General features: G+C 42.8%; 1 protein-coding gene across 1 annotated transcript in view; it reads right to left on the bottom strand.

Annotated features, from left to right (window-relative positions):
* Positions 1 to 1,350: 1,350 nt before the first annotated feature.
* Positions 1,351 to 24,099, bottom strand: part of LOC121556541 (activating transcription factor 7 interacting protein) — a 37,233-nt gene continuing 14,484 nt past the window's right edge. Inside the window, exons 2-14 of the mRNA XM_045213271.1 lie at positions 18,744 to 18,789; positions 17,258 to 17,788; positions 16,584 to 17,058; positions 16,114 to 16,301; positions 15,807 to 15,944; positions 15,525 to 15,596; positions 14,949 to 15,007; positions 12,611 to 12,669; positions 11,793 to 12,413; positions 9,852 to 9,953; positions 9,567 to 9,662; positions 2,596 to 2,669; positions 1,351 to 2,348 (exon numbers count right to left, since the gene is read on the bottom strand). Coding sequence (XP_045069206.1) covers positions 1,866 to 2,348; positions 2,596 to 2,669; positions 9,567 to 9,662; positions 9,852 to 9,953; positions 11,793 to 12,413; positions 12,611 to 12,669; positions 14,949 to 15,007; positions 15,525 to 15,596; positions 15,807 to 15,944; positions 16,114 to 16,301; positions 16,584 to 17,058; positions 17,258 to 17,788; positions 18,744 to 18,761 — 2,916 coding nt within the window. The 5' untranslated portion in view covers positions 18,762 to 18,789 and the 3' untranslated portion in view covers positions 1,351 to 1,865. The remainder of the gene's footprint in view (positions 2,349 to 2,595; positions 2,670 to 9,566; positions 9,663 to 9,851; positions 9,954 to 11,792; positions 12,414 to 12,610; positions 12,670 to 14,948; positions 15,008 to 15,524; positions 15,597 to 15,806; positions 15,945 to 16,113; positions 16,302 to 16,583; positions 17,059 to 17,257; positions 17,789 to 18,743; positions 18,790 to 24,099) is intronic.

Below are 24,099 nucleotides of genomic sequence, written 5' to 3'. Positions count from 1 at the left end.
CTCCACAGCTTGTCTGAGAATTCTTTGAGCACTCCAATGCACCAGCTGTGGAATCTCATCATGCTTCTGGAACAGAACATCCTCATGTTGTGCAGTGCTTTATTCATTGCACATGTTCATATACAGGACAATAGGGGGGGAAACGCTCAAGTGTCAGCCTTTCATACCTTAAGAGCCACTCTTGTAGATCATGTGTGGAGAGGGATGGTCATGGAAGCTGGTGTCAGTTTTGGATAATGACAGCTTTATTGGTGCGTTTCTGAATGGCTGCCACCCTCCGGATCTCTTCAGCTGCTGACAGGAAACTTCTATAAAGTACCTCCAGGTGCCATAAGATTGGGTAGCCTAATATCAGATTGTTGGCTGGAGAAGAATAAACATGAATATTGGTCTGCAATGCAAGTCATCCCTTGCAATAGTGACTAATATCAATTGACTGCATAGTGGTCTGTAATAAAAGCAATCAAGAACTACTTCAGCACATTACATAAAGGTATGACACTAAGGCTGTGTTTACACAGCCACCCTAAAAACCCAAATCAGACTTTTTCTACATCCGATCGTTTTTTTTTACTGTCCACTCAGTTTTACATGTGACCCACATCCAATTTGCGCATTCAAACTGATGTAGCCTCTGAAGTAGTCCCAAGGATCCCGGATAGCACACAGATTCAATGCTCATTTCCTGTCACTGTTCCTTTACATTCTGGGGTTGTTGTCATGGTAATGGCAGGTCATGTGCAAAAAAATAACACTTCAGATCAAAAAAATCTGAGCGTCCAGGCAGAGGTCACATATGGAGGATATGGTTTGTATCAGGATTGACATCCACATATAGAGGTGGTATAAATTGGAAGTCAAAATATCAGATTCCATGGCTGCGTTTACACAAACAGACCAATTCTGATATTTTTCCACTAATTGTTTTTTTGATCAATTAGATCAGCTTTTTTGCAAATAATTGACAAAATATCTGAATTGGGCTGCCTGTGTACATGCAGCCAACGGCCTCGTTTACACAACAAATTCTGATGTATGGGCATGTCCGGTTCATATCTGACCTTTTTCCCAATGTGTAAACATCAGCAAAAACATGGAATCTGTTCCGATTCTTACCACATTCGTATGTGATTTTCAATTCATAGACAATTTCAATGCTGACAAGACAATCACCCAAAGATTTAAAGGAACCGTGGCAGTAAATGAGCATTGCATCTGCGGGCTATTTCAGAGGCTACATCAGTGAAAACGTGCAAATCTGATATGGGTCACATGTAAAACAGACAACAAGATTGGCTATGGGAATGGCTGTATAAACATAGGCTAACCAAATTAATCTCAACACTTGAAAACTTTCCAATAAAATGTTTTATTGAATTTGTCATTCCTATTAAGTCTGGTTACCAGACAATACATACAAAATTACTATCATCGTTCTAACATCATTTAGGTTCTAACACCGATTTTGCATTCCTGTGCAATTTCTGTGAACGTTAAAATGTATTTTCTTTCACTTATTCTTATATAAAAAAAAAAAAAAAAACATCCGGACCAGGGTAACAGAAGTCAACATATAAATATCTGACCTGCCATGGGGAACAATTCACTTATGTACAATAGCTTAACTCACAAAGAATATACAACGCCAGGCACAACGATAACCATTGCCATATCCTTTCTCCAATCAGAGTAGTCTGGAGTCCAACAGTGTACATTTAACTGTTTTCTCATGGTGTGTGTGTGTACGTTCACGTGTTACCACTAAAGCAATCTCAGTCAGGGTCCTCCCGAACACTGTAAAAAAGAAGCGGTGGAATGCTATCAACTTCCTGTCACATGAAATGCCTTTTCCCTTCCCGGTTGGCTCAGCTAGGAGTGGTGGCGCTGATGACGTCAGTGCACTGCGGCTCACAGAACGTCCCGAAGCGCCCGTACACATCCCTGGCCCGGACAGCAAAGTAATACGTAGATCCAGAGACAAACTGGGTGAGGGTACAGGCCATGGGCAGTGGCAGTGCCTTCACCTCCCCAATCTTCTTCCAGTGCTGCCCCGCTCCAGGGCCGTTACCGGCCGACCCAGCATTGTCCTGGTGGTACGCGTACAGGTGGTAGCTTTCCACCCCGGCACAGGTCAGGTCAGTCTCTGCCACGCACCAGGAAAGGACGATGCCATTCTGGTTTTGCACCCTGGCCAGCTTCAGCTGGGGCTGCTGGGGGGGCATGGTCTGGTTGGCCTCCATGGGTAGCCGGCCAGGAGGCAGGGGAGCCAAGGGTAACGGGGGCAGGGTGACAGGGGGGGGCTTGGTTGGAGTGGTATTGTTTCCCATGCGTGCTTTGGATGGGGAGTCCTGGGAATGAAACGAAAGGAGATGGAAATTAATTAGGGCAAGAAATATGCAAGAAAAAAAATGTATAGATTTAGAATGTTTTTATTTATATTTGTATTTAATTGTGTTGTGTTTGGTTTAGTATTAAGTTGTTTATTGTATTAATTTAAATAGAGAGAAATTAACACATTAAAATAATCTTATAGAACTCAAATGAATCCAAGAAAAATATGAACACGTGAAATAGATTCAGCGTTAACAAACTCACCAGAGGGGGGCGGTAGTGGACTGTCAGATGAGGACCGCCGACTGACTGTTGAGGAGATGCTCTTGATGCCGTACCTGTAAAGAGAGGACAATATGTCAAATTAGATAACATAATAAGCATCCCATCCCCTCCTCAAATCTGTGTGGTTCACAAGATTATTTGAGTTGAAAAATATGCAAACCTTTACTCAGAACCACTATTACAGAGCAAACAGACATAGAGCTGACTTCTAATGCATTGAATCACAGGCATGGCTAGGCTAATAGATATCCTTGGAATTCTATTAAATTATGTCTACTGACTGACCACAATCATGATACATCCAGCAATTAAGATTATAATTGAATGCGTGTTATAGTAATATCAGGGTGATATGGGATCCATACATGCAAACATTAGAAAAAGTTTAAACGTTCACTTTTTCATCACATAATCCGCATCAGCCATTTAAAATAGTCGACGTACTTGCACGTGAAAGAACGCTACATGTGAGATAACCTGGCACGCTTAGCCCTGTGCTGGCCATGATTATTCTGCCTTAGCCAATCAAAGATCTTAGACTTTACAGTGGCCTTCAGGAAGTATTTACACACCTTGACTTTTTCAACATTTTGTTGTGTTACAAAGTGGGATAAAAATTGATTTAATTTAAAAAATTTGTCAACGATCTACACAAAATACTGAAATGTCTAAATGGAAGAAAAATTCTAAAAAAAAATTATATATCATGAAAAATAAAAAATATTGCTTTGGGGTATTCAACCCCGAGTCAATGCATGTTAGAATCACCCTTGGCAGAGATTACAGCTGTGAGTCTTTCTGGGTAAGTCTAAGAGCTTTGCACACCTGGATTGTACAATATTTGCACAGTATAATTTTTTTATTATTACAATTCTTCAAGCTCTGTCAAGTTGGTTGTTGATCATTGCTTTGATTGAAGTCAAAACTGTAACTAGACCACTCAGGAACATTCAATGTCATCTTGGTAAGCAACTCCAGTGTATATTTGGCCTTGTTTTAGGTTACTGTCCTGCTGAAAGCTGACTGTCTCCCAGTGTCTGTTGGAAAGCAGACTGAACCAGGTTTTCCTCTAAGATTTTGCCTGTGCTTAGCTCTATTCTGTTTCTTTTTATCATAAAAACTCCCTAGTCCTTGCCAATGACAAGCATACACATAACATGATGCAGCCAGCCCCACCACTATGCCTGAAAATACACTGAATAAAAATATAAACGCAACATGTAAAGTGTTGGTCCCATGTTTGATGAGCTGAAATAAAAGAACCAGAAATGATCCATACGCACAAAAAGCTTATTTCTCTCAAATGTTGTGCACAAATTTGTTTACATCCCTGTTAGTGAGCATTTCCCCTTTGCCAAGATAATCCATCCACCTGACAGGTGTAGCATATCAAGAAGCTGATTAAACAGCATGATCATTACACAGGTGCACCTTGTGCTGGAGACAACACAATGCCACAGATGTCTCAAGTTTGAGGGAGCATGCTGACTGTAGGAATGTCCACCAGAGCTGTTGCCAGATAATTAAATGTTAATTTCTCTACCATAAGCCGCCTCCAACATCGTTTTAGAGAATTTGGCAGTACGTCCAACCGGCCTCACAACCGCAGACCACTTGTATGGCGTCATGTGGGCAAGCGGTTTGTTGATTTCAACGTTGTGAACAGAGTGCCCCATGGTGGCGGTGGGGTTATGGTATGGGCAGGCAGGCAGGCATAAGCTACAGACAACGAACACAATTGCATTTTATCGATGGTAATTTGAATGCACAGAAACACCGTGACGAGATCCTGAGGCCGATTGTGAGGCCCACTGTTTTTAAGGTATCTGTGACCAACAGATGCATATCTGTTTTCCCAGTCATGTGAAATCCATGAATTTAATTCAATTGACCTATTTCCTCATATGAACTGTAATTCCATAAAATCTTAGAAATTGTTGCATGTTGCGTTCAGTATATGAAGAGTGTTACTCAGTGATGTGTTGTGTTGGATTTGCCCCAAACATAACGCTTCGTATTCAGGACATAAAGTTAATTTCTTTGCCACATTTTCTACAGCTTTACTTTAGTGCCTTATTGCAAACAGGATGCATGTTTTGCAATATTTTTATTCTGTCCTTCTTTTCACTCTGTCAATTAGGTTAGTATTGTGGAGTAACTACAATGTTGTTGATCCATCCCCAGTTTTCTCCTATCACACCCATTAAACTAAACTGTTTTAAAGTCACTATTGGCCTCATGGTGAAATCCCTGAGAGGTTTCCTTCCCCTCCGGCAACTGTATTAGGAAGGACGTCTGTATCTTTGTAGTGACTGGATGTATTGATATACCATCCAAAGTGTAATTATTATCTTCACCATGCTCAAACGGATATTCAATGTCAACCTTTATAATTTGACCCATCTACCGATAGGTGCCCTTCTTTGCGAAGGCATTGGAAAACCTCCCTGGTCTTTGTGGTTGCGTCTGTGTTTGAAATTCACTGCTCTACAGAGGGACCTTCCAGATAATTGTATGTGTGAGGTACAGAGATGAGATAGACATTCCAAAATCATGTTAAACATTATTATTACACACAGAGTGAGTCCATGCAAATTCTAATGTGACTTGTTAAGCAAATTTTTACTCCTGAACCTATTTAGGCTTGCCATAACAAATGTGTTGAATACTTATTGACTCAAGACATTTCAGCTTTTCATTTTTTATTAATTTGTTTAAAAAATAAAAAAAATACACTGACATTATGGGGTATTGTGCGAAGGCCAGTGAAGAAACATCTACATTTAATTGATTTTAAATTCAGGCTGTAACACAACAAAATGTGGAAAAAGTCAAGGGGTGTGAATATTTTCTGAAGGCAACCGATGGCATTTCATAAAATAGGTAAACTTGGCCAATATAGGGATATGTTAAACCTCCAAATTCAAGGTTTACTTTTGTTCCGCTTAGTCTGTAACAAGCATATCGTCAATGTTGTATGAAAACCTTGTATCTCCAAAATCACAACTTTTAAGAAGGTGAAAAAAAATACATTATAATTTCAACATTAATGAACACAGCGTCATGAATGTTCATAATTTGACTACATTTTCGGTCAGATATTCACGTCACTAAACAATCGCTATTTTACAACATAAAAAACAGTATAATGGAGTTACGAGTTTTGCACACATTATATGTGGAGTTACTGGGTTCTTATCATTGAATAGAGCAGGCCGCTTCCGCACCAGCAAACGCATTGCCATTTCTGCTTTAATTTTCCATTAACTGACAACCATGAAATATTATTGAATCATTTATAAAGCATGTACTGATGATTAACTGAGACATAATGTGTGTATTTTACAATGGTTGCAATTGCGGTTGAATAACACTTGAGTGGATTGAGTCAATTCCGGTCCGGTCTTCCGGTCCGGTCTTGCGCCCCCTCGGGCTCGTGTGGTGGGGGACATTTTTGAGGGCTATACTCCGCCTTGTCTCAGAGTAGTAAGTTGGTGGTCTGTTGAAATCCCTCTGGTGGTTTGGCAAAGTGGGTGGGGTTATATCCTGCCTGGTTAGCCCTATCCGGGGGTATTGTCGTACGCTGCCACAGTGTCCCCCCTTAAGTATGCTCCCTCTAATTCCCCCATCTTTCGCTCGCTCTCCTAGGACCATGCCTCATGACTACCTGGCCTGACGACTCCTGGCTGTCCCCGTCCCCAGTCCCCCTGGTCCTGTTGCTGATCCAGTTTCTGCTGTTCTGCCTGCAACTATGGAACCCTGACCTCTACACCGGACGTGCAACCCTATCCCGGACCGGCTATTTCGACCCTCTCTCTCCCTACCACCTGCTGTCTCGACCTCTGAATACTCAGCTATGAAAAGCCAACTGACATTTACTCCTGAGGTGCTGACCTGTTACACCCGCTATAACCACTGTGATTATTATTTCACCCTGCTGGTCATCTTTGAATGTTTGAACATCATGAAGAACGATCTAGCCTTAATGACCATGTACTCTTATAATCTCCACCGGCATAGCAAGAAGAGGACTGGCAACCCCTCAGAGACTGGTTCCTCTAGGTTTCTTCCTAGGTTCTTGCTTTTCTAGGGAGTTTTTCCTAGCCACCGTGCTTCTACATCGGCATTGCTTCCTCTTTGGGGTTTTAGGCTCGGTTTCTGTAAAAGCACTTTGTGACATCTGCTGATGTAAAAAGGGCTTTATAAATACATTTGATTGACTTAATATCTATCACTGTGAATGAGTTCAATTTCATAAAAAGTTAAATCGTACTTTTGAGACATTGGAATAATTTAAATGACAATATCTCATCAAGTACATGTTATGGCGAATGTGTACAAAAAAAGATTTACAGCAAGTGTGATGTTTAATTTTTTACTCACAGTACAAGTATTACAACAGTCAAACAACAATCAATATCAACATTTCACTATCAATCATGTTACAAGTATGCAAATCTCATCAAGGCGCATTTCAGCAAGGAATTCAACATCAAATCAAGGTATTCCGGTAAGAATCATGTAAGTAATAAATAATCAAACAGTGCAGATATCAAATTGTAGTAGTCAAAGCAATCATGTTAGTGTGAACACCTGGCGAAGACTGAGGGGTTTTCCCATCCTCTCCTCGCATTGACGGCTGCAGCTCTGACATGGATTGGAAAACAGGCTCCAGGTACTGCTTAGAGGACGACGTGCAGTAGTGTGATGGTACTTTCGGTAAGTCACGCAGAAATGTTCTCGTCGTCTATTGCCTCATTCCTCACAGGTGTTAATCTGACGGTCTCCTCAAGCTCCTTCGCTTGCACCCAGTGTAGCACAGACCATTCACCCAACCCAAGGGTTGAGAGGAACAAGTTTTTACATACTCTCTTCTTCTCACCACAAACTTCAAGATGGTATGCCAATGTGGATGTCCTTCTAGAACCCATATTCTCAGACCTGCAGCGCTGCACTGCAGTGCAGTCAACAAGACCACACACATACACTTTCCTCTCATTCCAGTCCAACGTTTGCCAGAAGTACTGAAAAATCTTCTCTCTGTCCTCATCACAGATTGCATTGCAGGAGCGCTTGGAGGACCTTCGGCAACCCTCTGACACACATCCTGGTCCCATATTGCGTGGCTCTCTTTTCACCTCCCCTTCACCCTTTTTCCTGCCAAGGTAGGCTTTACCCTCCATTCTCCTTCTCTTCCGAACCTCATCTTTCCAATGTGAAAGGTATTTTCTTTTCTTGGCAGGCCCATTCTCCCCCACCTCAGGTGTGCTGCTACAAGCTGTACATTCAAATACACACACAAGAATAAACACATTGATTTCTAGTATAATGGCACTGAGCATCCTGAGATGATACACTGTATGACATATGTGCTCATAGGCCTAGTCATAAAAACATGAATGACACACACACACACACACACAGAGTGAGAGCCATGGAGTGGGAGGATGCTGAGCTGGACTGCCCGGTTGATCATGTAAAAAAAAATATTTAAAATTTTTAATGTATTATCTTACCCTCATCAATTGCTGTTGCTCCCTGCTCTGTAGCTTTCTGCTCTGTTGTTGACTGTCCTGTAGCACCCTGCTCTACCGACCCCTGCTCTGTAGCTTTTTGCTCTGTTGTTGACTGTCTTGTAGCACCCTGCTCTACCGACCTCTGCTCTGTAGTTTTTGCTCTGTTGTTGACTGTCCTGTAGCACCCTGCTCTACCGATCCCTGCTCTGTAGCTTTTTGCTCTGTTGTTTGACTGTCCTGTAGCACCCTGCTCTACCGATCCCTGCTCTGTAGCTTTTTGCTCTGTTGTTGACTGTCCTGTAGCACCCTGCTCTACCGACCCCTGATTGGTAGCTCTCTGCACTGCCTTTGTCTGCTCTGCTCTTTGATGCATGTTGTCTTAAACATTTCAAATAAGAGAACCTATATCGATACAATAATTTGAAATATATTAGCTACATCAATCAGATTTCAGTATTTGAGCATTGCCATTTCTCTAAACACAATGTACATTTAACTAGCTAGCATTATAGGTAAAAAGGTATGCTCTTTCCAAAGAAATCCTGAGATGCCTAAACCCTGACATTTTCCTCATGATCACCTTCCTCATCTGAGCTATCACTAGCACTCTCCATCTCTGACTGCAACACTCTGGCCTCCTCAAAAGGGACATTCACCATGGCACATAGCTCCTCCAATGAAAAATACATGAAAAATAAGTTTGGCTCATTCCCAAATAAAATGGACTAATGTTAGCCTGACTAAATGATATACATCAAGTGGTAATCACAATGTAGACCTAACGTTAGCTACTGAAACTGGTGTGAATCGAGGTGAATAGTCTAGCTAGCTACATGGCTAACACTGGAGCTAGCTTAGCTAGCCAGCTTAGCTAGCGGCAACCTAGCTAGCTAATGTGATAGTAGTTAGCTATTGCCAAACACATCTGATCAATCTGTTCACTCTTTATGCCATTGACAAGGTGGCTAGCTAGATAGCAAACAAGCAATCATTTACGGGGAGCTGAAACTTCATCTGTCAGATTCACTGGCAATGGATTAGGTTAGCCAAAGCTAGCTAGCTACCTAGCCATTTCATTTGCCCTCAAAACACAATTTCAACAGCAGGTTTATATCTGAGAAATACTTGTCTTACTCCAGAACAATATAATATTACAAAGGCAGAAGTTAAATAAAGTGCAACTTACCTCTGATCACATCTGGTTACGCACCCACGAACACGCAACAAAAATCTCCTCAGAAAAGTGAAGACGGGCACTCCTTTCAAGCAATAATATCAGGACTGCAGTAACTACACGCCGCGCCCACTACAAGCTTTACGCCACTACATGCACACTAGCTAGCTAGCTAGTACACACTATCTAGCTAGTACACACTAGCAAGCGGATAAAAAGTTTATGGTAATATCAATGATTATGTAATGTGCAGGCCTCACCACTAGGAGTGCTGATCAGCGGAGGAGGTCCAGTAGATCGCTGGGTAACTGAAGAGGAGGACACCACAGCCGTAGTGGCCTTTCTCACACCAGTCACTGCAGAATACATTAGTAGGAATTATGAATACAGGACAGAAAAGGGAATTCAATTCATCTTTATTTAGCCAGAATAGCCATAATTAGCAACAATTGTCACTATTTTGGAGGTCATAACGACATTATTCAGTGGACCTCTCTGGAGCTGAGAGGGAGGAATATGGAGGTGGTTTTGGGAATCATTCTCACCTAGCACATCATCATCCTCCTCCTCCTCCTCAGTGAGGTCTATGAAGGAGCCTTTGGGTCGAGCCCCTGTCTTGGTTGGAGTAGAGCTTGTTGCTTGGTTATCTGAAAGGGATGGAATAGAAATAGGAAAGAAAACAGTTAGATAATATTCTCTATTCTTCTATAACAGGTTTTTAGATTTTGCTGCTTTGGGTGCTACATATACAGTGAGGGAAAAAAGTATTTGATCCCCTGCTGATTTTGTACGTTTGCCCACTGACAAAGACATGATCAGTCTATAATTTTAATGGTAGGTTTATTTGAACAGTGAGAGACAGAATAACAACAAAGAAATCCAGAAAAACACATGTAAAAATGTTAAACTGATTTGCATTTTAATGAGGGAAATAAGTATTTGACCCCTCTGCAAAACATGACTTAGTACTTGGTGGCAAAACCCTTGTTGGCAATCACAGAGGTCAGACGTTTCTTGTAGTTGGCCACCAGGTTTTCACACATCTCAGGAGGGATTTTGTTCCACTCCTCTTTGCAGATCTTCTCCAAGTCATTAAGGTTTCGAGGCTGATGTTTGGCAACTCGAACCTTCAGCTCCCTCCACAGATTTTCTATGGGATTAAGGTCTGGAGACTGGCTAGGCCACTCCAGGACCTTAATGTGCTTCTTCTTGAGCCACTCCTTTGTTGCCTTGGCTGTGTGTTTTGGGACATTGTCATGCTGGAATACCCATCCACGACCCATTTTCAATGCCCTGGCTGAGGGAAGGAGGTTCTCACCCAGGATTTGACAGTACATGGCCCCGTCCATCGTCCCTTTGATGCGGTGAAGTTGTCCTGTCCCCTTAGCAGAAAAACACCCCCAAAGCATAATGTTTCCACCTACATGTTTGACGGTGGGGATGGTGTTCTTGGGGTCATAGGCAGCATTCCTCCTCTTCCAAACACGGCGAGTTGGGTTGATGCCAAAGAGCTCGATTTTGGTCTCATCTGACCACAACATTTTCACCCAGTTCTCCTCTGAATCATTCAGATGTTCATTGGTAAACTTCAGACGGGCCTGTATATGTGCTTTCTTGAGCATGGGGACCTTGCGGGCACTGCAGGATTTCAGTCCTTCACGGCATAGTGTGTTACCAATTGTTTTCTTGGTGACTATGGTCCCAGCTGCCTTGAGATCATTGACAAGATCATCCCGTGTAGTTCTGGGCTGATTCCTCACCGTTCTCATGATCATTGCAACTCCACGAGGTGAGATCTTGCATGAAGCCCCAGGCCAAGGGAGATTGACAGTTATTTTGTGTTTCTTCCATTTGCGAATAATCGCACCAACTGTTGTCACCTTCTCACCAAGCTGCTTGGCGATGGTCTTGTAGCCCATTCCAGCCTTGTGTAGGTCTACAATCTTGTCCCTGACATCCTTGGAGAGCTCTTTGGTCTTGGCCATGGTGGAGAGTTTGGAATCTGATTGATTGATTGCTTCTGTGGACAGGTGTCCTTTATACAGGTAACAAGCTGAGATTAGGAGCACTCCCTTTAAGAGTGTGCTCCTAATCTCAGCTCATTACCTGTATAAAAGACACCTGGGAGCCAGAAATCTTTCTGATATAGAGGGGAGTCAAATACTTATTTCCCTCATTCAAATGCAAATCAATTTATAACATTTTTGACATGTGTTTTTATGGATTTTGTTGTTGTTATTCTGTCTCTCACTGTTCAAATAAACCTACCATTAAAATTATAGACTGATCATGTCTTTGTCAGTGGGCAAACGTACAAAATCAGCAGGGGATCAAATACTTTTTTCCCTCACTGTAGCTAGTGGATTAAGTGGTTTCCCCATTACAATGTAAAGCGCTTTGAAAATCATTATTTATAAATGCAATTATTATTCTTGTCCACATACAGTATAGGATATAGTTATCAGGCCTGTTGCTAGGAAACTCACCTGTCTTTGACGTCATAGCTGTCCCCGACGGAGGTCCTGGAGCGGCCGAGCCCGTTGCAGCTGGACCAGAGGACGCCTGAACCGGTGCCCTGGCTGTGGTCACTGACATCCCAGCACTGGGCGTACTGATCCCCCCAGCGCCCCCCTGGTACACAGCCCGAGCCAGGGTCATCTGGGCTGGGGACATGGCTGGGGAGAGCTGGGTAGTGGAGGAGATGGGCTGCAAGGCCATGGTGGAGGTGGTGGTGCCAGCCATGGTGGTGGTGGTGGGGCCGGCCTTGAGGATATAGGTAGTGGTGGGAGTAGTGGTCTTGGCTTTGTTGAGCGAGTTGACGGCAGCGAAGGAGGACACTGGGATGTTGACCAGGGTTCCGGCCCCACCGTTAGCCATGGCAGAGAGAGGCAGCTGGATGAGGAGGGGCTGGCCGTTCTGGCCCACCACGTTGGAGCCTGAGGTGGTCTTCAGGAGCAGGGTGCCGGTGGGGCCGCTCTGGGAGGTGACAGTGCACAGGGAGGCGGAGCTAGAGGAGGTGGGGATCAGCTGCAGGATGGAGCCCTGTGTTACCATGGCAGAGGCCGTAGTGGTAGTGGGGACAGGTTTGGGATTTTTGACCGGAGAAACTGGAAAAACAACACGAGAGAGCAAAGGAATGGTGACTTTAGATTTTAACTTTAAAATCCTATTCCAGGACAGGTCAGAGCACACTATCAGTTGGTGTTGTTCTTTATCTTGTAACTTGATCTCTGGGTCGTTCAATCCCCATGATAGGTGAAACATCCTATTGACATGTAAGGGAGAAGGAGAAGGGAGATCTTACCTGTAAGGTTGGTAGAGACTGGGCTGGTCATGGGCTGCTTTACAACAGCTCCTACTGGCCTGTTAGAAGAGATGTGGGTTTGCATTGAGTTGAATTGTTTTTTGTAAAGGTAATTGAAAGAGATGTGATTTGCATTCAGTTGGCTTGTTTAAAAATAGGTCAGAGGTCATATTGAGACAGACCAGAGAAAGTCTTCCTTCCTGTAATTTGGCGACCTCTTTGCCACACTTCCTGCCAGTTTACTATTATTCTGTCTTCCGGCTCGGTCTTCTTCCGTTTCCCCGTTTGTAACATTAAGACGTGTTGACTGAAATTTTTTTGACTGAGTGTTTGTTATGTGTATTTTGTTGTTTGTTCTTCTTTGCATTGAGTTTAACAAATTCAAGAAAAAAATATCTGCAAATTTGAAAATTCTTTATCACAAAAAAGGGGGTAAAAGGTGTTGATTCCTTGAGGACTTGTTTAATGTATGGGTATCATTCTTGAGTTGTTTGTAGTCTTCTGTCATGAGAATCATAAAGTATTTGCAGGTTGTTTAAAAATGTTGGTACTGTACATTAAGAAAAAATGTTGGTATACGTTTGTGTTATAATGATATTAGTGTAAAAATTCTCAACATCTTTTTTTTTATAGTAATTCCAGACCTTTATTTAGTTCAGTACATTAGGAACTGGGAATATTATGAACAAATCAAATGTTTTATGGCGGCAGGAATGCAATTATTACTGTTAACGTTGGTAAAATAAAAATAAATGTGATGATTGCAACTATCTCAAGACTATGTCGTTTCCATAATTCCATACAAAACAAAGTGCATCACGAATACTGTGGAAAATGGCACTTTCCCAATCAAACCTGTCTAAGTCAAATTAAAGTCTGATTCAAAGAAGAACCGTAGTCTCTTCACTCTCAGGATCTCATTGATGGCGTCCCTGATCTTTTTCCAGTCTCTGGCGTACAGTTTGTTGAACCTTTGTTCCAAATATTTCTTCATAGTTTCGCGCAGGTTAACGGGCAGCGCGTCCTTGCCCAACGTTCCAACGTAGTTCACTGTGGTGATCCACTTCACGTAGGTCTCGTATGAGACCAGGTTCCGGAACAGGAATACGGCGTAACGATCGGATCTCGCCTTCCTGGCAGCACTCTTAGAACGCAGGTAAAGCAGTCTCTCCTTGTCCGTGGAGATGGGACGCAGCATTATGTCTGAACAAACCCTAGTTCCTCTGCTCGGTTGCTGTGGTGACTGCTGCTGTGACTGCTCTCTTCTAGCAGGCTGGTGTCTTAGGTTGAATGAAGGCTTCTCAAATTCCTCTTCCTCAGATATTTCTTCATACTCTTCTTCAGATTCTTCCTCCTTCACTTCCTTCTTAATCCAACCAATAGAGGTCGCCAGCTCCCCTCTCCGCCGTGCCCCCTCTTCAGACTGCAGCTCCAGCTTTGGATGCATTCGGAACACGCTGTTGAGAGGAGAGGTGCAGTTGGATCGGGTGCTGTGAACACTGTCTGCACAGCTTTTAAATGCTTGTTTTCTCAAGCTTTGGCGCATTGTATAACGTCACAAGACTCAGGACCTGGAACCATGGTGGTGTGCAAAAGAAAAGACGCAAAAACTGAACCGCTGTTCGTTTGTTTAATCCAAAACAAAATGATGATTGATTTCATGTGGGGATTTTGTTTTGAAAACGCCTGACGGGTAGGCACTAAGCGATCAAAAAAGAAGTGGGTCCTGTACATCAGAGAATACCCTCGAAGGTATCATCTTTGTTTCCCGTTATTATGGTTTTTAGTGGATGTTGTTGCCTTTTAATCCAATCTTCCCGAGAATTTAATCCAGCCTCAGTATTATTGATAACGATCCTGTGCAGAGCCACCACACATTCAATCACACGTTGTGATTGACTCCACGTGTGGCATTCATTGGCTTCAGGCCGGTATTGTCACGTTGATACAAAGGCACAATGATAGCTAGTATAGCCCCATGCAATGACTAACACACATCTTTCCTTCTGCATGATTTGAATTACAAATACAGAAAATACATTTTTATACTGGAGAATAGAAGCAATGGGAATGTGCTGTCACAAGAGATGGAGAAAAGGAAACTATGGAATAAGTAAAAGTTTGGGAATTGCCATCCATGATTGCCAATGGTGATTAACACGACCGCACACAAACTAAAATAATGATTGTATCTCACATCTTCATAAAACTAGAGGCAATGCAATCACCTGTTTTTGATTACTGCTCACTCGTGATTCACAGGAGGAAATGCTTTCAAATGACTAAAAGCTTTTCTAAATGAGGAAGTAGTACATCGGCAGTAGGACCGAACTCTTACCGTTGTGTCGGAATGGTGTTTGTAGCAGGTGCAGTCTTGGCAACAGGGGATGTAAGCGCCTGCGAACACACGTCATGGTGACACCTTTAGCTAACACCCTCAGCAATTTTTATCACATTGTCTGTTCGATATTAAAGTTGCAATATTCAGAATTCGTTACACCATTTCCTGGTTGCCAAAATACTAATAGTTCACCTAATTTTAGTTTATGTGACAAAACAAGCATGTATAGTGTAGAGAATCATTGTACCATCTAAACCGCTGTGAAATATATTTTCCATAACAAAAAATATTGTATTTTCAGCTATTTGAAACTGGTGTACAAAACCGAAAGTAAAAAGACGCAAAAATAAAACTTTAGAACGGAAGCATAGAAATAGCGCACATAAAACAGAACTACCGCTTCTTAAACTTGTTTTCAATGAGAATGACAGATCGATAACTAACAATTCTATGTGAATTTGGTCGGGTCGCCCAAAAAGTTACATATTGCAGCTTTAACTAATATCGACTGAGTAGTAGATGACTTACAAAAATCTCTCTGACACTGGGGTCCCATAAGTTAACATTTCTTACCTCCTGTTTTCTTTTGTTCTCCGAGGCCTGGTTGGCTTCTCCGAATTTCTTTGCTAGTCTAGCAATCTTGGCCTGAAAAAGGGTAAGAAACAGTGAGAACATGTGAGACTTTCCATTTGTGAGGATTTTAATTAGCATTGCTGACTATTGTGACAATTGAAAACTATGACTATTGTTGACTATGACCATTGATGACTATTTCTGACTGTTGTGACTATTGACTATTGTCAAATCGACTTGGTAACATACCCGTTACTAGTATTTAACATGTAGCTAGCTTACCTGTAGTGTGTTAAGGGTGCTCTGGTGTTTTGTGACACAATCAATCTTTTCTACCCGGTCTTTTAGCTCCTGTAAACCTTGGTCGAAGACGGTGAGCTGCAGCGCCCTCAACCGCTCCTCAACCATTTTCTGCAGAACCTGAGAAGAAGAGAAACGTAGGATGAGTTCAAGACACAATGTAGACCTAGATAGTGTGGGGCAAGATTGTTTGAGAGTTACTTTATGCCTGACTAGGGGTAAAGTCTTAAACCTGTGGGTAAAATGCTAATACATGGGAACAGGTATCATCAATTCCTGCCAGACCAACCTTTTCCAGTTTTAGGCGACTGCCACCTTTCGCAGTGATTTTCAACTCGAGCTGAGCTTCCAACTCCGCGCCCTGCACCCTCTGCCTCTTCCCGTCTCTTTCAACCTTCCCTCCATCTTTCTCGTCACCTTCCAACAGGGGACGCTTCTGTCCAGAATAGGAGCTCTTTTCCTCCTTCACCTTCACCCCTGTTGAGACAAAGTGTTCTGGTTTAGTTGAATCAGATTATTTTGATGAATGGTCATTTTATATAATTTCCTGTGCAGTATGCTTACGTGTATGTTACTAATATTAGATTTGTTCCTGTATTATTTTATTTGTAAAATGCTAGTATTCCCAGATTATATATTTTGTTATAAATTCCAAAAAACCATAGGTTGAAAATGAAACATAGCTGGCATAGTGGTGCCTACTAGTATCCGTCAACTCTGGATGATTTTCCAGGTCTTGCAGATTCTGTCATTTCATACCTTTGTCACTTGTGGATGTAGAGGTGGAGGAGGCAACATCCTGTTTCTCCCTTTTCACCTCCTTTTTCACAGAAACTACCTCCATCTTTTCCTCTTTCATTACTCCCTCCTTCTCATTCTGACTATCCTCTTTCTTCTTCTCTCCCTTGTTCACCACCTCTTCTTCGATGTCCTGATCCGGCTCAGGGGCAGCGGAGGGGGAGGGGGTGTGGACGGGGGAGGCCATGGTGGTGGCCTTGGGGGAGGAAGGTTTCTCTTCCGTGGAAGTGGAGGCCTCAGAGGCCTTGGTCTCTGTATGGTCCTTGTCCGTATCAGCTTCCATGGCCACTGTGTCTTCTTTCTGCTCTGTCCTCTTGTCCTTCCCAGACTCTTTGTCAGACGCGGCGAGCGAGACTGGAGAGAACGGAGAGTCCAGAGGAGACTGATCCATAGGGGCTTGGTCCTCATGGCTCGTTCCAGTTGTAGTGCAGGCCTCCTGGAGAAGAGAACATCCAGTTAAGTTTGTATTTTAGCCGCCAAACTCAAACACATGGTAAAAAAAAAAAATACTTGCGGTGCTTGGACCCCTAACAATGCCAACTTCAACACTTTCCAACTATAACCCCATTTTCCTTAACTTCCAATGTTTCCCATTTAGCCAAATTTCAGCTCCTCGCTCTCGTTCTCATACAAACCTCTTTCTCAGTCTCAGGTGCTTTCTCTTCTTTCTCGTCCGTCTTTGCCACCTCCATCTCTGTATCCTTCCCTTCCTTGTCCTTATTGGAAGGGGATGTGGAACACTTTCCCTCTTCCTCCATCTTTTTCAGTACGTCGTTTAGGATGTGGAATGGCGATGATGGGGAGGGAGTGGCGTCTTCCTTGGCTATGGGGCTTAGGGAGGTTGGTGGGGAGGGGGACAACGATAGGGACAGAGCAAGGGGAGGGGATCGAGAGGTAAGGGAGATGGGGGAGACGGGGGTTGTGGAACGAGATGTCGCCGCAACGTCGTTTTGCTCTCTGTCTGCCCCCTTCTGTGCATCCTCTGTGTGCGTGCCGTTTGTCAACGGGCTACGGGGAGGGGGAGAGCTGGAATTGGACAGGGGCGGGACGGGGGACGACAATGTGCTGTGGAGAGACTCCAGTTGCTGGCGGTCGCTTATCTTCATGGTTTTCCTGGCTCTGAATATCTTCTTCTTCTCTTCTGCCACAGCAACTTCCATTTTAACCTGAGGAGTGACAAGGAGGGATGGGGATGTTAGTTGGAACGGGTCACGAAAGGATCCTCCTCGGGACTGCTAACAGCACCTGCGCCACCCACCTAGCTTCTACCCACTACAGTGGGTACAGATGAGCTATCTGTTAGGCCAAACCGATGCAGTGTTCTGAGCCAACACTAGGGGTCACTGTAGAACCCTGTTAGTTGGTTTTTCCCTCTTTGTTCTATTCTAGAAGGTTCTTTTTCACTGTGAGCTCTGCATAACAACCATTCTATACAACAAGAGTCAATTTCAGCAGAAAGAGTGACTCAGCAGAAGTCTATCAAAATGGTCTCAAGTCCAGCTGCCTCTCCCCTGAAGATTAGTCCAGCATGTTCGCTCACAACTTTTTGTCCTCAGGATTGCGAACTTGAGATGCCATGTGGTCCAGGGGTGACGAACACACTAACATGACAGAAGACTATACTTTTCACTGTAAGAACACTATCCCTCGCTTCAATTGGCTGACAAGCTTTTGCGTTGTCAAGTCCAACACAGCCGGCCCGGTCTGCAGCACGGATATTACATTATCCCAGAGGATGGCAGCAACATTACCCTGCCTTTGTCCCTCCCCTTTGCTCTCATTGGTCCTTTTCCTCAGCCAATCAGGGCCCCTAGATACAGGCTCCGTTGGCAACCGTGAGGAAGGGTTATGCAAGGACTGCATGATTTACCTTATACAGTTCCAATTGTCGAACGCATTCCAGTGTCGGGGCTTGGTTCCAATTTGTGCTTATGGAGTTTAATATTTCTGCTGACTTTCATTTTGTCATAGTTACAGTGACAATGACAATCATTAAGAACAATAGGCCAATATACAAAATATGACATTATTCATATTGTTTTAGTATTTAGTCAAATGTGACCTAGGGGTGTCGGTGGTCCTATATAATATTAGATTTAAAATAATTAAATAATATCTCACCTGGAGGTTTCCGATCATGGATTTGACACCAAAAGGATCCAATAACCTAGAGGGGGAGGGGGAAAAATTGTATTTATTATTAATTCAATGTAATGACCTAAAGCACATTTCAGCAAACATACAGAGCCTTTCATTAATAAGTACATCATAAAAAAACAAGTTGCAGACATGTTTTAGTAGTCAAGAGATGGTGGCCGTAATAATTAATAATAGAACAGGCCGTGGGTGTTGCAAAGCTCCTGACAGTTTTCGATATTTTACAAGTAGGACATTCCACAATGGCCAAAAAACAGCCAAAAAAGGGTAGGCTAGTCCTCACGAATGAGATTTATTATCAATACTTAGGCTTCTGTGCTTCAAGATACACCTTGAAATCGCCAGATCATTTTTTCCAAAATGTTCAAAAACAACAACCAAACACACAGACAAACTCGCACATTAGGCTTCACACAGAAGATGACGACAAAATGAAGCATTGAAAGTACATTTTCGGCACAAAACTGATCAGCTTGTCCAGAAGGCTGCACAGGAGCAATACAGAGACAAAACATAAAAATAATGAATTCTAAGCTAAAGGCACTGACAAACTACAGTGTGAATAATGGAAGATGATTAACCATCTGCCTTCAAATATAAGCAGAAATTACACAGAAAGCAGTCAGAGAAACTGTAAATTATTATAACAATTATTAAAATAAAAAAACGTTTAAATAAACTGACTAATATTATTCAAAAATATTCAGACTATTTGGCCATAACAACCTACACATGGAGCAATATGCCTTTAGCCTAGTTACGGTACACCATTCTTGTTGATGTAGCGTTACCTAGCATTGCTGTCTGATCCCTAGTGACATTTCACTGTCCATAGGGACAGGTTACGTACGTCACTGAATGACATCATCACTCATCATAATGCAGTGGTTTCCGAATAACGAACACATCTGCGTGACACAAGAAAATATCCATGATATTGTTGAGGTGAGGAGTAGGCTATTTTTCCTAAATGTTTCTAAAAAATTGGCAGATACTGAGATCCGAACCAATTGATTATCACCTAGCATATTAAATTGAGCTAGGTTATTAGGTGCTTTAGTTTGGCCCTGTAAACTCAATCAATTCCAGGCACAAGAAACTGCATTATTGTATCAGTTCAAGGTACAACAGTCTACTGCATTGTTGCTGCATTGCTGCCTAGACAGACTGCAGTAGACCGCTTACAGCTATATAAATAGGCCACGTTGATGGTGGCCCCACCCCATGTGCCTTTGACTCCAATGTGCAGCCTTGTATCACATGACAAACAGTCACAGAAATGTTACAACATCCGTTGAGAAAACTACACACAGAGAGAGAGCGTCCTTTACACAAAGTGTGCAAACTAACTTACAGCTCTAGGCAGACAGAGCTGCAGGCTACGCTAGCCTACATACCAATGACACTCTGTTGCAACTAAGTGCACAGCTACCCCTCACATCAATACAGACAAGGGGGTTTTCGAGTTCTATTTTGAGTTGTATAATTTATCAAACATGTACTATGTCCTTCGACTTAAAAAATTGTCCTTCGAACTATTATCATGTTATTTTCTCATCTCTGATATGAGTTGTATTGATATAAAACTAATCAGTTGAATGTTACATCCTGTTATGTTACAACGACTCAGTTCACATTCCAATGTTATTGCACACTGCGCAAAGTCTTCCCCTCCCCCACTCAGCTTTCATTACTCGCGTTCTGGATTCACTGCAGAAAAAAACAAAATGGCCACCAGCTCTGATGTGTGCGCAGCCAGCCAGGCTGAGCCCTCACACACTGCTAACTGAACACGCATCGAATCCACTGTAGTCGAACAGTGTATAACGTTAAATCCATGTTAATAAGTTATTTGCTCTGTATGACACATTTTGCATAGGTTTTGCAAAGGTTCTTTTTTTACAAAATGTATTTGTTTTTCAAAGTAGTTATTATGTACTTCCTCATCCATCCCACATCATTTTCTGTTTAGTTATACTGATCAATTAGGTTAAATGTATTTAGTTGGGGTATATTTTCTCCTGAAGCTCCCATTATGCGTTTAAAGTAGTCCTCCGCTATACTAAACTACAGATTTACTGATTGATGTGGGCCATTGAAGACTGGTTTCTGGTCTGCAATAGGTGTAAACTGTCAACTGTATACAGTGCATTCGTAAAGTATTCAGACCCCTTGACTTTTTTCACATTTTGTTACGTTACAGCCTTATTCTAAAATGGATTAAATAAAAAAAATCCTCAATCTACACCCCATAATGACAAAGCGAAAACAGATTTTTTGAAATCTTTGCATATTTATTTACATAAGTATTCTGACCCTTTGCTATTAGACTCGAAATTGAGCTCAGGTGCATCTGTTTCCATTGATCATCCTTGAAATGTTTCTACAACTTGATTGGAGTCCACCTGTGGTAAATTCAATTGATTGGACATGATTTGGAAAGGAACACAACTGTCTATATAAGGTCCCACAGTTGACAGTGCAAACCAAGCCATGAGGTGGAAGGAATTGTCCGTAGGGCTCCGAGACAGGATTGTGTCGAGGCACAGATCTGGGGAAGGGTACCAAAAAATGTCTGCAGCATTGGTCCCCAAGAACATAGTGGCCTCTATCATTCTTAAATGGAAGAAGTTTGGAACCACCAAGACTCTTCCTAGAGCTGGCCGCCGGCCAAACTGAGCAATCGGGGGAGAAGGGCCTTGGTCAGGGAGGTGAACAAGAACCTGATGGTCACTCTGACAGAGCTCCAGAGTTCCTCTGTGGAGATGGGAGAACCTTCCAGAAGGACAACCATCTTTGCAGCACTCCACCAATCAGGCCTTTATGGTAGAGTGGCCAGACGGAAGCCACTCCTCAGTAAAAGGCATGACAGCCCACTTGGAGTTTGACAAAAAGGCACCTAAAGGACTTTCGGACCATGAGAAACAAGATTCTCTGGTCTGATGAAACCAAGATTGAACTATTTGGTCTGAATGCCAAGCGTCACGTATGGAGGAAACCTGCCACCATCCCTACGGTGAAGCATGGTGGTGGCAGCATCATGCTTTGGGGATGTTTTTCAGTGGCAGGGACGGGGAGACTAGTCAGGATCGAGGGAAAGATGAACGGAGCAAAGTACAGAAAGATCCTTGATGAAAACCTGCGCCAGGACCTCAGACTCACTTTAATAATGTTTACATATCTTGCACTACATTTTAAAATGTTAGTCATTTAGCAGACGCTCTTATCCAGAGCGACTTACAGGAGCAATTAGGGTTAAGTGCCTTGCTCAAGGGCACAGACATATTTTTCACCAAGTCGGCTCAGGGATTAGAACCAGCGACCCTTCGGTTACTGGCACAATGCTCTTAACCACTAAGCTACCTGCTGCCCCTAAGCTATACTGCATTCTATTCTATAATATTATTCTGTATCTTAGTCCATGCCGCTCTGTCATTGTTTGTCCATATATGTATATATTCTTAAATCCCATTCCTTACTTTTTTGTGTGTTTTGGGTATATGTTGTGTAATTGTTAGATATTACTGCACTGTCGGAGCTAGAAGCACAAGCATTTCACTACACCCGCTATAACATCTGCTAAACACGTGTATGTGACAAATAACATTTGATTTGATTTGGGGCGAAGGTTCACCTTCCAACAGGACAACGATCCTAAGCAGACAGCCAAGACAACGCAGGAGTGGCTTCGGGACAAGTTTCTGAATGTCCTTGAGTGGCCCAGCCAGAGCCCGGACTTGAACCCGATCTAACATCTCTGGAGAGACCTGAAAATAGCTGTGCAGCGACGCTCCCCATCCAACCTGACAGAGCTTGAGAGTATCTGCAGAGACGAATGGGAGAAACTCAAAATACAGGTGTGCCAAGCTTGTAGCGTCATACCCAAGAAGACTTGAGGATGTAATCGCTGCCAAAGGTGCTTCAACAAAGTACTGAGTAAAGGGTCTGAATACTTATGTAAATGTGATATTTCAGTTATTCTAAAAACCTGTTTTTGCTTTGTCATTATGGGGTATTGTGTGTAGATTGATGAGGGGGAAAAATGATTTAAATCAATCTTAGAATAAGGCTGTAACGTAACAAAATGTGGAAAAAGGTCAAGGGGTCTTTAATACTTTCCGAATGCACTGTACTTCCAAACTGGATGAAAAGACTCCTCATTAACCATATTTTCCTTGCTTCTATTCCTTTGGTAATATTTGTATACTCTGACCAACACCAGTAATTTACTAGGCTAGTACTCAGTCTTCTGTTCATGGCTCACAACAATTCCAGACGGTTATGTAGCCACACAGCAGCACAACAATTCACAGATGTGTAAAATCAGGAAAGGCTTGAAAATTAATGGGCAGATCTGTGATTGCAGTACATTATAAATATACTACATCACCAAAAGTATGTGGACACCTGCTCGTCGAACATCTCATTCGAAAATCATGGCCATTAAAATGGAGTTGGTCCCCCCTTTGCTGCTATAACAGCCTCCACTCTTCTGGGAAGGCTTTCCACTAGATGTTGGAACATTGCTGCAGGGACTTGCTTCCAATCAGCCACAATAGCATTAGTGAGGTCAGGGCTCTAAGCAGGCCAGTCAAGTTCTTCCACACCGATCTCGACAAGCCATTTCTGTATGGACCTCGCTTTGTGCACGGGAGCATTGACATGCTGAAAAAGGAAAGGGCCTTCCCCAAACATTTGCCACAGAGTTGGAAGCACAGAATTGTCGAGAATGTCGTTGTATGCTGTAGTGTTAAGATTTCCCTTCACTGGAACTAAGAGCCAGAACCATGAAAAAACAGCCCCAGACCATTATTCCTCATCCACCAAACTTTACAGTTGGCACTATGCATTTGGGCAGGTAGTGTTCTCCTGGCATCCTCCAAACCCAGATTAGTCCGTCGGACTGCCAGATAGTGACGCGTGATTCATCACTCCAGAGAACTAGTTTTCACTGCTCCAGAGTCCAATGGCGGTGAGCTTTACACCACTCCAGGCGACGATTGGCATTGCGCATGGTGATCTTAGGCTTGTGTGTGGCTGCTCGGCCATGGAAACCCTTTCATGAAGCTCCCAACGAACAGTTATTGTGCTGACGTTGCTTCCAGAGGCAGTTTGGAACTCGGTAGTGAGTGTTGCAACCGAGGACTGACTTTTACGCACTACGCGCTTCAGCACTCGGCGGTCCCATTCTGTGAGCTTGTGAGGCCTACCACTGAGTCGTTGTTGCTCCTAGACATTTCCACTTCACAATAACACTCGAAAACGTCTCAAAAATTACTTTTAAAAAGTTTGCAGGTAGGCAATTCCTCTGATTTGTCAT

The sequence above is a fragment of the Coregonus clupeaformis genome, unplaced genomic scaffold, assembly GCF_020615455.1.
Source record: "Coregonus clupeaformis isolate EN_2021a unplaced genomic scaffold, ASM2061545v1 scaf0095, whole genome shotgun sequence".
NCBI classification, from domain to species: Eukaryota; Metazoa; Chordata; class Actinopteri; order Salmoniformes; family Salmonidae; genus Coregonus; species Coregonus clupeaformis.
The sequence above is the reverse complement of the archived record's forward strand: the minus strand, read 5'-3'. Positions and strand labels throughout refer to the sequence as shown.